This window comes from Chrysemys picta, chromosome 9 (genome assembly GCF_011386835.1).
Source record: "Chrysemys picta bellii isolate R12L10 chromosome 9, ASM1138683v2, whole genome shotgun sequence".
Classification (NCBI taxonomy): Eukaryota; Metazoa; Chordata; order Testudines; family Emydidae; genus Chrysemys; species Chrysemys picta.
Genome location: NC_088799.1, coordinates 60,464,476 through 60,482,020, shown reverse-complemented (window position 1 = coordinate 60,482,020; position 17,545 = coordinate 60,464,476). Strand labels below are relative to the sequence as shown.

At 47.7% G+C, this 17,545-nt stretch overlaps 1 protein-coding gene across 13 annotated transcripts in view; it reads right to left on the bottom strand.

The window, feature by feature from the left end:
- MID2 (midline 2) overlaps positions 1-17,545 on the bottom strand; it is a 465,133-nt gene that overhangs the window by 182,622 nt on the left and 264,966 nt on the right. For all 13 annotated transcript variants that reach the window (XR_010590405.1, XR_010590406.1, XM_065557200.1 and 10 more), the window contains one exon: positions 1,640-1,747. Coding sequence is in view for 11 of the 13 variants with exons in the window: in XM_065557200.1 (XP_065413272.1) it covers positions 1,640-1,747 (108 nt within the window). In the remaining 2 variants the exon portion in view is untranslated. The remainder of the gene's footprint in view (positions 1-1,639; positions 1,748-17,545) is intronic.

Below are 17,545 nucleotides of genomic sequence, written 5' to 3'. Positions count from 1 at the left end.
AACCCTTCTTGTTACTCTTAACATCTCTTGCTAGCTGCAACTCCAAGTGTGATTTGGCCTTCCTGATTTCACTCCTGCATGCCTGAGCAATATTTTTATACTTCTCCCTGGTCATTTGTCCAACCTTTCACTTCTTGTAAGCTTAGGAAACGGGGCACCCACCCCTAATTGGTTGTGAGGTCTATACTAAGATTTTACTCTCCATGTTCAAGTGTAAACTCAGGCACTGGAACAGCCATAACATGGCGTCACAGACAGTCCTCCTGGTACTCCGATCTATCTCGTCACCCAGGTGAGCCTGCCTTTGTGACAGATGGTCCCTTACACCAAAAAATCACAGCAATATTCAGGTTACTCCAAGTCCCAAAGGACCAGTCACTTACTCCAGGTCAATTGCACTTTAGATCTCACCCCAAAGACAACACTTGCAACCAATCCTCTAATAAACTACATACAGATTTATTAAATAGAAAAAGGAAACAAAAGAGTTATTTAAAGCAGGTCAACACACACAAAAATTAGTTATAATCTTAAATTTCAGAAGATGACAGAAACTTGTATAAGTAAACTCTGTATGTCTTTTAGGGCTAACCCAGGCTAAGCAGCTGGGGATCCCTTGCTTACGCCTAGAAAACCTTGCCCCCCTGAGTCCAACCAGCACAGAGGTTCAGTTCCATCTTGTTAGGGGATTTTATTCCCTTCCTCCCATGTGCTCTGAGCTGCAAACTCAGCCAATGGGAGTAATCCACTTGCAAGACTCGTCTTCATGGGAGGGGAAGAGCAGAGCATCAAAGTCTTTTGACCACTTTAACAAGCCATAATAGTCCTTCTGGTGTTGATGGGCCTTTCCTGTCGGGCAGGACATAACACTGTCGGTTGCAGTGCGGCACTTCATATTACTTAATGCCTCTTTCCTGTCTAGTGATTTACATCATTCCAGAGGCTTACAGTACCAATGCTCAACTGTGGGATACCAATGCTGTGAGTGAGATTAGTGCAGGCAGCAACTCACAGGCATTCTATAAAGTTTAAACACTAAACACATTCTTATAATTTTAATGTTTCAATTATACTAACCCACAGGTGAGCCAGACTGGTTCCAGCTAGGTGTTTGTCAGTGTTCAGTTGAGACCTGGGGACCTTGGCATGAGCTGGCACCTGGTCTGCCAGCATCACATAAAGCATTTCTGAAAAGCAGCCCTTGCCTTGCCCTCTATGTTTAAAAGCATTAGAGGACCCAGCCTTGGCATATCCTATCCCTTCTGTAGGCAAATTCTTGGCCACTCCATTGACAACCTCTGAAATGCTGAGACTTGAAGCTAATTTCCAGACACACCAATCTTTTCCAGTGGGTCTCCCCGACTCTTACACCACTTACTCAAGGTACATCTCCCTCCTCTGTGGCTTTGTTTGCTGACACGTCAGCCCCATGGATGGGAGCATGCTATCCTGGAGAGGATGCTGTAACATGAAACCAAGAGGACTGGGCAAGTTGGCAAAGCTGAGCTGAAAATCTGGGGCAGGGATGTCATAGGAGCAGCAGCACCAGTGGCCACAGCGCTTCCCCCAAGTAATTGTGGCATCAGCACTGGCCACATATGTGCACCCATAGAAAAACACACCTCAGAGCGACACTTACCTTCGTCTCCTTGATCTTGACAGCGATCACTTGCTTGCGCTGCCGGATGATCTCCATGAGCTCATCACACTCCTCCATCAGCTTGGCCTCATGCATGGCTGTGTTCACCTAGGCAGAAACAGCAGAAACCCCAAGCTGTTAGAATGCAACACGCTGGCTCAGAGCCTGGCAACACCAGCAGCTCTGACATCTCTGACAGAGAGATAAGCAACAGCTTAGCACCACAGGCTCCCTCCTGTCAGCCAAGGTCTGTGCCAGCTGCCAGGGAGTCAGGGACTGAAGTGGGGAGGATATAATACTGTTTAACAGTTACTGCTGTGCAGGCAACAAAAATAAAAGCAGGCTGCCATGTCCTGTATTCATTCCCATTTTAGCATCAGGAGGAAGGCACCAAAGCAAGGCCAGATATTAACCTCTTCAGAGCTGGAGCCTGAGCTTCTGTCCTTAGGTCAAATGACAGGGCCCCTCATGATGCGGGAAAGAGCCGTTCCCTTGGGTGTCCAGCCATGACCAGAAGGGAGCAAGAGATACGTTCTTTAATACAATCAGTTCACATGACACAATCTGAGCCTTCTTCTGGATACCAATGGCCACAGGCCAGCACAGACAGCTCAACCATTAGAACCTTGCTAGTACCAGTGAGGTTCAGTGGTCTAATAGTTAGAATCATAGAAATATAGGTCTGAAGGGGACCTTGAGAGGTCATCTAATGCAGCCTTCTGCACTGAGGCAGGGCCAAGGAAACCAAGATCATCCCTGACAGGTATTTGTCCAACCTGTTCTTTAAAACCAACAGTGACAGGGATTCCACAACCTGCCTTAATGCCCCAGCATACTGGGGCCCAGCTTGTCTGTACAGAGCACGTATCCAAAGGGGTCCTTCCGACTGATTGTGACAAAGAAAAGGGTCCATGACCTTCTCAAGCAATGTGAGATTGCAGAGCAGGAGTCACTAAGCTGTCACCATCAAAGGGCATGGAGAAAGAATAAAATGAGAGGGATGAATTAGGCTTCTAATGGAATAGCAGGCAGCAGCTAGAATAGAGCTTTGCCATTTTACACTACAAGACAGAATCCATTGCTTTCCTGTAGGCAGATGCAGCTAAAATGATGCAGCATTTATGCAGCAGGGCCAGGTGCAAAGTACCAAAGTCCCTAGGTTGGTGCAGAAAGGTCTGCAGTATACAGGGGTGAAAGTAACTTAAAGGACTTACCAGTCCCCCTGAGTCCTTAGCGGGGGGGCGTGGCCTCAACCGGAAGAGGCGGGGCCTTTCAAGATTTAAAGGCCCTGGGGCTCAGGCTGTGGCTGGGAGCCCCAGGGCCTTTAAATCACCCCAGAGCTACCAGCTGCAGAGGCGGCTGGGAGCCCGGGGCTTAGGGGCGAATTAAAGGGCCTGGAGCTCCGGCCACCGCAGAGCTCCGGGCCCTTTAAATCACCGTGGGAGCCCTGCCGCCGCTACTCCGGGGCAGCAGGACTCGGGCAGAGATTTAAAGGGCCCGGGGCTCCCCGCAGTTGCCGGAGCACCGGGCCCTTTAAATCCCCACCTGAGCCCAGCTGCAGGGCTCCGGCAGCAATTTAAAGGGCCAGAGGCACCGGTCGCTGTGGGGAGCCAGGCCCGGGCCCTTTAAAGCGCCATTGGAGCTCTAGCAGCAGGGCTCAGGCAGCACTCTAAAGGGCCCAGGGCTCCCCATAGGGGCCGGAGCTCCGAGCCTTTTAAATCTCCGCCCGAGCCCGGCTGCTGGAGCTCCAGCGGTGATTTAAAGAGTCCGGGGCTCCCCACAGTGGCTGGAGCCCTTGGCCTTTTAAATCACCGCCGGAGAAGCCGGTCCAGTCCGGCATGGCGTACTGGCTCTTGCCAGTACATTGTACCGGCTTACTTTCACCTCTGGCAGTATAGCTCTAGCTCACTTCAGGCCTCAGCACTGAGGAGCAGCTGGAGGATTATCAGACACTTCTGTACACGTGCGATCTGAAGCCAACCATGCTATTGGGGCCAGAGGGAGGAGGGGCTGAGGCAGGCGGTGAGGAACACAGCAGATCTTAAAAAGGACATCAGTCGGGAAGGGAATTGCAGTGGATTAAAGAAGAAGATGCAGCAGATTTACATGCAAATGGCTAAATGAAGGAATAACAGGAAAGCTGGCCTGCTGTTTCCTGGGGGACAGGCCAGCTTATTTTCCCTTGTTTTACCACTGTTCTCTCTCTCTCCAGTGATTTGTAAATTTGGTCCTAAGCACTGAAAGGCCTGAGTGCTGGTGAAACGGCCCTGGAGAGTGACGGCCTCTGGGAGCCACCCCAAGGTGCTCAGGACAGATTTCAGCTGGATGGAGGGTGCTCAGCAGGAAGCCCCTAATCCACCGAACAGGTTCAGCATGGGCAGCAGCAGGCCTGCTTCACTCACGCTAAGCAGCCAGCGGGACTCAGCCCTGCTCTCAGAGAGAGTGACAAGGACAGTCTCAGCGGCACATTCAGCCATTGCCCTCTCCACTGACTCTGCTGACAAAGGGGCCAATGCCTAATGGAATCGCGGGGTTTGCTTTAACATGGATAATCATCAACTAGACACAGGGCAGAGCCCACCAGGTCAGTCGTGCAGCTTGCAGTGGGGCAGACAGCAGGTCCCTGGGTCAAATGAACAACATTTTGTTAGATCAGAAACTAAATGTTCCATTACCTGATTTTTTTACCCTGTAAATGTTTTGGGAAGGACACCAAAGTATATTTCAAATAAAAATTAAATTTGAATTGAAAAAACAAAACTTCTGCTTTCAAAACAGTTAATGCCTCTACCCAGATACTGGTGTGGATTTGCAAAGACTGTGGCCTGCATTTCCCACTCACAGAAAGCCAGGCTGGGGGGGGACCATCCAGTGTGAGAGGTGCCTGCTGCTGGAATCTCTCAGGAAGCAGCTGGGAGAGCTACAGGAGGAGTTGGCCAGGCTGAGGAGTATACGTGCACACGAGGAATTTCTCGAGAGTATTCATATGGAGACATAGAATATCAGGGTTGAAAGGGACCTCAAGAGGTCATCTAGTCCAACCCCCTGCTCAAAGCAGGACCAATCCCCAACTAAATCATCCCAGCCAGGGCTTTGTCAAGCCTGACCTTAAAAACCTCTAAGGAAGGAGATTCCACCACCTGCCTAGGTAACCCATTTCAGTGCTTCACCACCCTCCTAGTGAAAAAGTTTTTCCTAATATCCAACCTAAACCTCCCCCACTGCAACTTGAGACCATTACTCTTTGTTCTGTCATCTGGTACCACTGAGAACAGTCTAGATCCATCCTCTTTGGAACCCCCTTTCAGGTAGTTGAAAGTAACTATCAAATCCCCCCTCATTCTTCTCTTCTGCAGACTAAATAATCCCAGTTCCCTCATCCTCTCTTTATAAGTCATGTGCTCCAGCCCCCTAATCATTTTTGTTGCCCCAAGGCTGAGGACACTATCCAGCTAGAGAGGACTGCTGTCATGCCACCGAGGGAGAAGGATAAGGCTCTGGTACAGGGAGGACACTGGCTGCTGGTTACTTCTGGCAGCAGGCAGTGCTCCACCCCTACTCCCAACCCACCCACTATGGTGATAGAGAACCGTTATGCTGCCTTGGCAACAAGTGATGAGGAATCACCCCAAAGGTTGAAGAGGAGAAGCCACGTACCCCCAAGACTGGGAGGATCAGAGCTAACACTCCCAAGAGGAAACATAGGGTATTGGTGGTTGGATACTCTCTTCTGAGGGGGACGGAGGCACTATTCTGTCGCCCTGTCATAGCATCTCAGGGGGTATGCTGCCTGCCAGGGGCCCATATCTGAGACATTACGGAGGGACTGTCAAGGATCATCTGGCCTTTGACTACTACTCCATGCTACTCATCCATGTGGGCACTAATGATACTGCAAGGTATGACCCTTAGCAGATCAGAAGTGACTACAGGGGTCTGGGAGTAAGGGTAAGGGAGTTGGGAGCGCAGGTGGTGTTCTCTTCGATCCTTCCGGTCAAGGGTAGAGGCCTGGGCAAAGACAGATACATTCTGGAGGTAAATGCCTGGCTGCAAAGATGGTGTCACTAGGAGGGCTTCGGCTTCCTTGACCACGGGATGCTGTTCCAGGAAGAAGGACGGCTAAACAGAGATGGGGTCCACCTATCGAGGAAGGAGAAGAGCATATTTGACTACAGACTGGCTAACCTAGTGAGGAGGGCTTTAAACTAGATTTGACAGGGGCAAGTGACCAAAGCCCACAGATAAGTCAAAAACATGGAGACCTGGGAGAAGGGTCAGACTTTGTGGGGAGCATGGGCTGTTAAGCAGAAATAAGGGAGAGAGAAGACAGAACTGGCGGGAGAGGGGGGGGGGAATTAAATCAGTATCTTAGATATCTGTATACTAATGCAAGAAGAATGGGAAATAAGCAGGAAGTATTCGAAATGCTAATAAATAAACACAACTATGACACAGTTGGCATCACGGAGACTTGGTGGGATTCCACATGACTGAATATTGGTATAGAAGGATACAGCTTGCTCAGGAAGGACAGGCAGGGAGAAAAGGGATGAGGTGTTGCCTTATATATTAAAAATGTATACACTTGGACTGAGGTTGAGATAGAAATAAGAAACAGACTTGTTGAAAGCCTCTGGGTAAGGGTAAAAAACAAGGGTGATGCCATGGTAGGGGGTCTACTACAGACCACCAAACCAGGAAGAAGAGGTGGATGAGGTTTTTTTTAAACAACTAACAAAATCATCCAAAGCACAGGACTTGGTGGTGATGGGGGACTTCAATAACCCAGACATCTGTTGGGAAAATAACACAGCAGGGCACAGATTATCCAATAAGTTCTAGGAATATATTGGAGACAATTTTTTATTTCAGAAGGTAGAAAAAGCTACTAGCGGGGGAGGCTGTTCTAGATTCGATTTTGACAAATAGGGAGGAACTGACTGAGAATTTGAAAGTGGAAGGCAACTTGGGTGAAAGTGATCATGAAATGGTAGAGTTCATGATTCTAAGGAATAGTAGGAGGGAGAACAGCACAATAAAGACAATGGATTTTAAGAAGGCAGACTTTAGCAAACTCAGGGAGTTGGTAGGTAAAATCCCATGGGAAGCAAGTCTAAGGGGAAAAACAATTGAAGACAGTTGGCAGTTTTTCAAAGAGACATTATTAATGGCACAAGAGCATAGGAAAGATAGGAAGTATGGCAAGAGACCACCCTGGCTTACCCAGGAGATCTTCAACGAACTAAAAGAGTCCTATAAAAAGTCCTCAAAAAAGAGTCCTATAAAAAGTGGAAACTCGGTCAAATTACAAAGGATGAATATAAACAAATAACACAAGTATGTAGGGACAAAATTAGAAAAGCCAAGGCACAAAATGAGATCAAACTAGCTAGGGACACAAAAGGTAACAAGAAAACATTCTACAATATATTAGAAGCAAGAGGAAGACCAAGGACAGAGTAGGCCTGTTACTCAATGCGGGGGGAAAGACAATAACAAAAAATGTGGAAATGGCAGAGCTGCTTAATGACTTCTTTGTTTCAGTTTTCACCAAGAAGATTGGTGGCAATTGGACGTCTAACATAGTGAATGCCAGTGAAAATGAGGTAGGATCAGAGTCTAAAATAGGGAAAGAACAAGTCAAATATTACTTAGACAAGTTAGATGTCTTCAAATCACCAGGGCCTGATGAAATGCATTCTAGAATACTCAAGGAGCTGACTGAGGAGATATCTGAGCCATTAGCAATTATCTTTGAAAAGTCATGGAAGATGAGAGACATTCCAGAATACTGGAAAAGGGCAAATCTAGTGCCCATCTATAAAAAGGGAAATAAGGACAACCCTGAGAATTACAGACCAGTCAGCTTAACTTTTATACCCGGAAAGATAATGGAGCAAATAATTAAGCAATCAATTTGCAAACACCTAGAAGAAAATAAGGTGATAAATAACAGTCACCATGGATTTGTCAAGAACAAGTCGTGTCAAACCAACCTGATAGCTTTCTTTGACAGGGTAACAAGCCTTGTGGATAGGGGGGAAGCAGTAGATGTGGTATATCTTGATTTTAGTAAGGCTTTTGATACTCTTTTGCATGACCTTCTCATAAACAAACTAGGGAAACACAACCTGGATGGAGCTACTATAAGGTGGGTGCATAACTGGTTGGAAAATCGTTCCCAGAGTAGTTATCAGCGGTTCACAGTCATGCTGGAAGGGCATAACGAGTGGGGTCCTGCAGAGATTGGTTCTGGGTCTGGGTCTGTTCAATATCTTCATCAATGATTTAGATAATACCTGGTCCTCCCTTGAATGCAGGGGACTGGACTAGATGACCTCTTGAGGTCCCTTCCAGTTCTATGATTCTATGAAAATGAAATGGTTCCACTTTTTTTTCCCTTCAGATTTTTTGTTTGTTTTTTCCCCCCTGGCCAAAACAATCTGGTGAATTTGAGCTGAATTTGTAAAAAGTTTCTGTTAACCTAAATCTGCATTTTTCAGGGGGGAAAATGGTTTGTCCCAAAAATTTTGCTCAGCTCTAATATCAAGACCTGATCTGGAAAGCATCCTGACCATAAGTCTCTGTGCCCTTACACTTTCTCCCCCAGACAGGCAAATAGCCATCTGTCCCCTGGAATTCAGTATAGTTCCAGAAGTGGGGCACTAGCCCCTCAAGCCCCTTGGATTTGGCCTCATGCTATGGGAAGCATGGGCATACTTTTTTTAAGGCATGTGCTTGGTCTCTCCTGCCTCCGCCTCCTCACTATCTCAGAAGAGCTGGAAGGGACCTCGAAAGGTCATCGAGTCCAGCCCCCTGCCTTCACTAGCAGGACCAAGTACTGATTTTGCCACAGATCCCTAAGTGGCCCCCTCAAGGATTGAACTCACAACCCTGGGTTTAGCAGGCCAATGCTAAATCACTGAGCTATTGCTACAATGGACACTCCCACACTTCCCAGTGGGGAGAGCCCATGCCCCAGGTGTGCCAGCACTGAATGAAGCTCTGGGATGAGCCACAAAAACCTGCAGTTTCACAGCAATATCCATTTAGCTTCTGGGCCCTTTACTGATGTTCCCATCTCCCCAGCCTCACCACCAGTGTTTGGGGTCTAGTGACAAAGGAACGAGTCTGAGCTATACAGCCCGACTGAGTTTCTCCTTCCCAGGGCACAGGCCACAAGAGACACTGGTGCCATCTTCCAGACTCGCTCCACAGAAGGCCTTGTTGGTCAGCAACAGGGTTTGGAGGAGAGAAGGACATGGTCTAGCTCTGGCCACTGCAGCCTGCAACCCCACTGGGGGGCAATGCAATCAGGTTGGATGAACCTTTCCAAAAGCTATGCACTAGCCTGACCAGAAGTTACTGAGCTAGATGCAAAAACAACAAGGAGTCTGGTGGCACCTTAAAGACTAACAGATTTATTTGGGCATAAGCTTTCGTGAGTAAAAACCTCACTTCTTCGGATGCATCCTAACACGGCTACCCCCTGATACTTGAGCTAGATGCAGTAGCCCTGAGTCTCCTTTTCTGGTCCGTGTCACGCAGAACATCAGGCCAGATCATACCACGCCCTGCTGGCCAACAGCATCCACGAATGTGTCATTGTTTCCAAGAGGAGGCAATTTTTACTCTCCCTCCCTCTCCAGCCCAAAAATCTTCTGGTCAGCAAAATACTGCAGGGGAAGACATCTACTGCGGGCTAGGTGCTGCCCCATCTACTCCATGGCATTCTGAGTCAGTGCTCTTTGAGTGCTTTGAGCAAAGGATGGGGAATCAGGACTCCTCAATCCATGTCCTGCCACTGTGTAACCTTGTGCAGGCCCCTATCCCCCTCTATACCTCAGTTTCCCTCTAACAAGGGGATAATGACACTGACCCACCTTGCAGGGGAGTTCTGAGGCTTAATTTAGTAACTCCTCAGACTGCAGTTAATGCCAGAGTATTTAAGGATAGGACTGTTCTGAAGGAAGGCCTTTGGGGGTGCTGTGACAGGGCCATGGAGCGGCCTCTGTCCTTGCCTAGAACAAACCCCAATTGACCTCTCCGCCAGAACTCAGCTTGCCCTCCCTTGGTGTGCTATATTCCCACTTACTGATGGGCAGGTGGCACTCAGAGGACCTGGCATGCAGCCCAGAGCAGCTCTCTCCTCTATATATGAAGGCTAGAGAGTGGTGGATGGGAGCATGAGGTCTTCCACCCACTGGGGGACATGGGTGTCTTCTCCAACCTCTTTGGTCCCTGCCATGATGAGAAGCAGGAGTCTCGTTCTTGAGCTGAGAGGAGACAGACGTAGTGCGGGGGAATAGGGACAAGAGGAGAGAGAGACAGAGGAAGCATTTACTCATCGTTGTCACTAAGATTCAGATCTTAGGAGCAAGCACACTTGTCTCAGTTAACGTGAAAAGTGCTTTGAGCACTATGTGATCAGTGCCACCTCAGTGCTGCTATCATTATTGGAATGGCACAAAGGGAAGGGAATCGTGCTGCAGTCAGGCAAGGCCGGGACTAGATATGCGTGTTTATCGAGTTACTTTCATGTACACACCCACACCCATCTATGGCAAAAGGTACAGCACCCAGGGCTTACATTTACCAGACCAGGGTAACTCTAAGCTTAGACAGACTGCGGTCTTTACTATCCACGCAAGGAACCATTGGATGGCTGCTGCCAGTGGAGTAATGTTACTGTACCACCGCTGTGGTGGAACACTCATTTATAACAGCACAGGATGCCACATGCTACCTGCATAATTAGTGTCAAAAAGGCTTGTTAGCTGCCTTCAAGGGTTGTTTCCTGCAGCTTCCAGGACTTTATTGACCTCATTTACTACAAATCAATCCCAATTGGTACTCAGAGAGGAGGCAGTGCTGAATACAGATGCAAAAGGCCGTCATTCGCACTAGTTCAATTTCTGATTAATGAGCATCTTCATGTTAAAATACTATGCAAGAAATAATAGACATCCTGTGCCATTCCTGCTGCCCACAGACCTCTCCTGGCTCACATGAGGCGGGTCTGGGAGAGGAATGTATCTTACTCTGGAGAGAGAGGGGAGTTCTGACAAGTCTGCCTCATTAACAGAGCAGCTGTGAGCTGGAAAAATAAAGCGCACAAAATACTAGTGAAAAACCCTTTGATCTATGAGAAGCAAGAGGAAAGAAAACACAGAGCTACATGCCATGTGATGAGCAGCTTGGGGAGGGGGCATTCGTATTACTTAATGTCTAGGACGGGGTAGGCAACTTATGGCACGTGTGCCGAAGGCGGCACATGAGCTGATTTTCAGTGGCACTCACACTGTCCGGGTCCTGGCCACCAGTCCAGGGGCCTCTGCTTTTTAATTTAATTTTAAATGAAGCTTCTTAAACATTTTAAAAACCTTATTTACTTTACATACAACAATAGTTTACTTATATATTATAGACTTATAAAAAGAGACCTTCTAAAAATGTTAAACTGTATTAATAGCATGCGAAACCTTAAATTAGAGTAAATAAATGAAGACTCGGCACACCACTTCTGAAAGGTTGCTGACCCCTGGTCTAGAACTTAACCTAGAACTCAGTGTATCACAGGGACTGGTTCCTGCTGGATTGAAAAGAAATTAGATTCTTTAATAGCTACCAGGAATATAATAATAAAAAATAATATATGGAGATATCCTATCTCCTAGAACTGGAAGGGACCCCGAAAGGTCATCAAGTCCAGCCCCCTGGCTTCACTAGCAGGACCAAGTACTGATTTTGCCCCAGACCGCTAAGTGGCCCCCTCAAGAATTGAACTCACAACTCTGGGTTTAGCAGGCCAATGCTCAAACCACTGAGCTATCCCTAGAGAATACAGGATCCTAGCGCTGGGCTGGTGGGCTGGCTTGCTGGCCGAGCGGGGTGGAGCCAGCACGGGGCTGAAAGGTAAGGGCTTTGATTTTTTACAGTCAGAAAATCTGGTCTGGGGGATTCTTATTCACCAGCCTAGATTGTGAGTCTGTCTGCTCTGGGCACAGGAACAAAGCCTAATCAGACAGAGCTAGAGGCCGAGTACCTGGACACATTCTATCTCCTTGCTAAGACACTGAGGGCAGGTCTACACTATAGCAGGGATCAACAATCTGAGATTGATCCACCAGCAGTCGATTTAGCAGGTCTAGTAAAGACCCGCCAAATCGACTGCAGATAGGGTGACTAGATGTCCTGATTTTATAGGGACAGTCCCGATTTTTGGGTCTTTTTCTCAGATTTTTCACATTTGCTGTCTGGTTACCCTAATTGCAGATTGCTCTCCAGCTGACACCTGTACTCTACCCCCAGTGAGAAGAGTAAGGTAAGTCAACGGGAGATTTTCTCCCATCGACCCCCCCGCAGTGTAGACCCCGTGGTAACTTGACCTAAGGTATGTCGACTCCAGCTATGTTATTCACATAGCTGGAGTTGCGTAGCATAGGTTGACTTACGTAGCGTAGACATAGCCCGAGTAAGAGAACGGCTGGTGGCATTACTCAGGGCAGCTCCAGGTGAGTGAGCCAGAAGGGGCCATGGCTTGTATGACATTAAAACAGGGCTGAAGAAACTTAAGAGAGAAACATACATACTGTGTATATATCTAAATGTCTCCCCTCCTCCAGCATCTACAGCAGCTGTGTGATTCCAGTGACTAGACACCCAGCCTAAGGCCAAGACGGCTGCTGAATGTCACGCTCAAGAGCAGTTACTGCAAGCTGACCTGACACAAGCCCATCTCCATTTTGCCAAGACACCTATAGGTTAGAACCAAGGGCCTTCCAGACTAGACCATCCTATGGCCCTTATGGCAATTTGTCACGGGCACCTACTTTGCAAAAAACATAGCATGCCGCAGCTGCAGGGGATTGGAGCATTCACAAGCTGTGCTGAAGAACTCAGAGTTGCACTGCCCATCCTTGTCTCACAGGCAGTCCCTTCCCCGGACACTGACACTTACAAGGCCCAGTGAAAACTGGGTATCCAGTTAAGGGGAAAACGGAGAATGAAATGGTCCTATCCCATAGTAGGTAGGAACTGGCTGGCTGTATGGCCTTAGACTCCATTACATGTCTCATCAAGATGATAGCGCATCAGCTGGATAAGCTGCAACCTCCACTCCCTTCTTAAAAGAAGGAAAACCATATGAAGCGAATATCATCCTATCACTCAGGACTCCACCTTGGCTAGATCCAAGAACACAATGGGTCATGACAGCTGGAGAAAAGGGCACTGAACCCTTTGGGTGTGTATTACAATTTCACAGGTCCCTAGAGACTTGCAATGCAAAGAAGAGGGATTGGATTCTCTACTCAGCACTTCACAAAGGGTTACACCAGAGGAGGAGATTTCCTTTTGTCCCAAGGTCAGATTAAGGATGTGCTGAAAGGTGACCCAGGCAATACAATAACTAGTTCCACTAAGACGTGACCACTATCTCTTGACCTTAATATTTCAAATCTGGCCACCTCTAGCTAAAGACTTAACACCTTTTTGCCCTGGTCTACACTTAAAATTTAGATTGTTGCTCCAGGCTGTGATGAGCGCTGTAGTTAAGCCAACCTAACCCCTGGTGTAGGTTGAGCGAAGAATTCTTTCATCGACCTAACTACTGCTGCTTGGGGAGGTAGATTACCTACATCGACAGAAAAATCCCTTCTGTTGATGCAGGACATATCTACGCCATGGCACTACAACAGCAGCCTTCTGCCAGGGAATAGAAAAAGGAATGTTATGGGAAGGGTTGGTAAACCTGTGTGGAGCTGTACTGGAGACAGGTGACACACTGGAGGGAGAGTTTCAGACTAGAAACAAGCTAATGGAAAGATCAGCACCTCGTGGTGGAGTCTCCATCAGTGACAATTTTAAAAGCAAGAGTGGATGTTTTTCTAAAAGATCTGCCCTTGGGATTATAGTGGGGCAGGTCTCCGGCCTGTGGGATACAGGGGGTCAGATCGGATGATCACAGTGGGCCCTTCTGGCCTTGGGATCTATGAATCACAGCAGAAGTTTCGGAGCCACTTACCAAGAGGATCCTGCAGAATCTAATCTAGTCAAGACAAAATATGAAGTGCACACACACTGTTTACTGATATGTGTGAATACGGGCCAAACACAGACTAAATAATTAGGATCCTAATAACAGAGGTTTTGGTCAGTGAGCTTGAGAAACCAGCCAGTTCTAGGGCTCTCCTTACTATTCATGATGAAGCAGGAGCCGCGCAAGTGCTCTAAAAGTGGAGGGGCCACAGGCACCTGAACCCCACCCCCCCACACACTGCACTGCCTGGGACTCCATGCTTGCACCGTCCCTTCTCCCTGTGCCCCCAGCTGGCTCCTTCTCCCCGAGCCCCCGCCCTCGCACCACCCGTTCCCCCCACTCACTCCTCTCCGCCCCCTCCCCCGTTGCTCGCCCTTACAGCCAGTAGAATGTGGGGAGGGGCATGGCCCATAGCTCCTGGCCCCCACCCATTCCAGCACCCCTGTGATGAAGTGGAATGAATGCAGGAGAGAGAAGTCAGGAGCTGGCTTGTCTCTATAAATGCATTTCATTTAACTCAGGCTAACTAATCCCTGATGGACCCTTTTCTCACCCCAAACTTCAAATACCTGCAATATTTGAACTAGGGAAGGAGCAGCAGGAAGAAGATACCCCACTACAGTGAAAGTGAGAGGCCATGAAAGGGTTACAATGTATCACTCTCTAGGAAGGGGTTTAGAGTTGGAATCCTGCTCTCAGGCAGATCGGGAACCTGTGGAACAGATTATGTAGGAGTGACAGGATGTGTTATACATTTGAATTCAAGGGCGTATATTTCAAAGAATTCAAAGATTCTGCTGAGTTGTGTATCTAGGCTCTGTGGTCCATCTGAGTAGAAAGGGCATTGAACACTGCTGACCTGTTTGACAGAGATAAATACATAGTGCCTCTTCCCAACATAAAAATAAAAACACGAGTCAGAGTCTTCACTAGAAGTGAACTCTCACTCCCCTACTCTCCTGTCCAACAAATCTCTCTCTCACACAGCCCCCTCCTTTGTTCTTTGCACTGGCCAAGACCTAGATTTAGGTACCTTTGTTTCCCTGCAGGACGATCTTTTGTTTAAAACATGTCTCTAATATTTAACTCTACATCTACTCCCTACTACTGGATCAGGATCGGCCACACAGTCCGCTCAGCTTTAGGACTGGAAGCCAGCCTTTCACAGATGGGACTGATGCAGATGACCTTAAAGGCAACCTATAAAATGTGAGCAATAGTTAATGCAGGAGCTGATCTCACTTGGGGATCTAACATAAGGTCAAAAAATCTTGTCATTTACTCATTACACAGTTCAGAAAGCTGAACACACAGAGCCTACCAGCAGCTCTCTATATAAATCCCCTAGATGACCACCTTTCACAAACTGAAGGCACTGACATATCCAGATGTGTCCCTCTTCCATCCCCGGCAGGGCCTTTGAGTCATACCCTGACCTATAAAAACTTTGAATGTTAGTCACTTTATTTTGCCTGGTGAAGTTACAGCTCTTGCTCTGAGTATTCTGCTTGCAAAAATCCATTCACTCTTCATTCCCCCTTATTAATGCTCTCTGTCATGAGCTACAGTGAGGGGCACAGACAGGAGGGAGAGAAGGAGCCCTGGGAACATGGCTAGAAGGATGCCCATTAGAGGAAAAACCTTCCCTTGGGGAGACTATCCTCAGCCAGTCATAGGGAGGCAACAGTGACAGCCGCACTTCTTGGATTAATGCCGGGTCATTTCTCTCAGATACAGATGCCAAGGCACAAAACCACTGGAATTGCATCTCTGTAAAACTTGAGCAAGAACAAAGCTCAAATCATCATTCAAAAGCAAGTTCACATAGATTGCTCACTCTCTCACTCAGGACTTTCTTTAATGTCCATTGCAGCTGTCACAGATAAATTACCTCTGCATGGGGAGGGCCTGACTAGATTTGCTTCTTGTCTCCCCTTCCTGGATTAAGAGTGGAGCTGGTCAAAGAACAGGCACATGATTTAGCCAAAACCTGCAGTTTCAGAGCTGGCTGGTCGGGGAGCCTCAGCACTTCTCCCTCTGCTCTCAGGCAGAGGGAGGGCAGCGGGGTCCTTGTGGGACTCCAGGTGAGAAGCAGTGTACCCATCACCACTCTGTGGGTCCTATTGGAGAGGGATGATTGGAGCCACTATAGTTCTGTGTCATCTGTGGCTGCAGCTAGTCCCTGAGCAGCTTGTGGTCAGCAGCTGCATCGAAAGTTATAGCAAGGCCAAGTAGTAGGAGCATTCTATCCACTGCAGGTGTGAGGGGGGAGGTGTCTCGGCCTGGGGAATGTAACTCAACTAGATAAATAACCTTCACGACAAATTTGCTGAAGTATCGACAAAAATAACCTAAATCCATTTCCGAGATCCCTGCAGTAGATCAGTGTCTTTATTCTTTTTAAAGGAACTTGTTTGAGGAACTGCTGCTTAATTTAGTAACTGAAAATCAATAGCCCATTAGGAAGAAAATAATTGCAATGGTCTCTCTCCATGGATCACCTCAGCAAACAAAATAGCAAACTAATTTACTATTAATTGTTATGCACTTTGAAAGAACAATATGTTATTAACCACTTTCTTCCCTTCAGTTGTTATTTGCGAGGGCTCCTTATTTATGAACTCCTGGTTCATGCAGTAATAGCCAAGAGGAAGCATTAATCTGTTGGCATACACTTTCTATTGGGTGTGCATTCTACGGAGGTTTCCCTTGGAAATGCAAACAAAGGATGCCTGATTGCTAATCAGCAAGACAAAGAATTTTATAGATCAAGTGATCAGAGTAGCAAGGTCAGCTCAGTCCCTTTCTTCAATGGGATTAAAGGTGATCTTCTCTTTTCCTCTGATTCTTTCCTGTAATCCTCAATACAAAACGTTTTCCAATTGCTGCTGGCCTGCCTGCTAAATCTGCTGTTCGGCTACAGAATTCAGCCAATAGAAATTCTAATCTTGGTTTCTGAGAGCAGGAAGGGTGTAGTTTCATAATCATGTTTTCGGAGGAGAGGGAGAAAAGCGGAAGGAAACAATTTAGGCACGATGGGAAAAAAACAGTATGTTTAGAGAATGCAGAGAGGGAGAAGACAGTCTACCTTGTCCTACTGCTTCTTTCTTGGAAACATCTGTATTCTGTGACCTTGACAATGGGCCTGCCCAACACTCATTAGCAGTCTGACCTGGTGTCATTCATATTTGAAAGTAGAAGAGTACTGGAACAAACATCTAGGTAGTGTCTGGAGTAGCCTTTCTAGAGGTGTTAACCACCGCCAGTTAATCAACAATCAATTACCAAAAACCCCAGTGTCAACATACCCTGACAGACTGCCAGCCAGAAGGGTCAGAGAGGAGAGAGATGATACATGTTGGAGAAGGAACTGTCATGTAATGCCACAATGGGGACCCATCTGGCAGAGCTCTGTAGGGTCAGGATAGGTCTATGTAGGGGATTGTTTCTTTGGTTTTGACCAGACTTCCTTTGACTAGGAGTTGCCAACTTTCTAATTTCTGAAAACTGGATCTCCCTGCCCTGCCTCTCCCCGTGAGGCCCCGCCCCTGTCCCACCTCTTCCCCCAAGGCCCACCCCCTGCCCCGCCTCTTCCCCCAAGGCCATACCTTGCTTCTTCCTCCAAGGCCCCACCCCCTGCTTGCTCCTTTCTTCCCCCTCCCTCAGTACTTGATCCTCTCCACTCCCCCCCGCACTTGCAGCTTGGCTCCCTCTGCTCCAGGGCTGGGATGAGCGCTGCAGCCTGCTGCCTACCTACCCATGAGATGCAGGTAGGAGGCAGCCCTGGCTGAGCAGGGGCTGGCACAGGTTGATGACCTAGCGCCTCCCACCCTGCCCACGGTAACCGGATTTTTTGACTGGACACT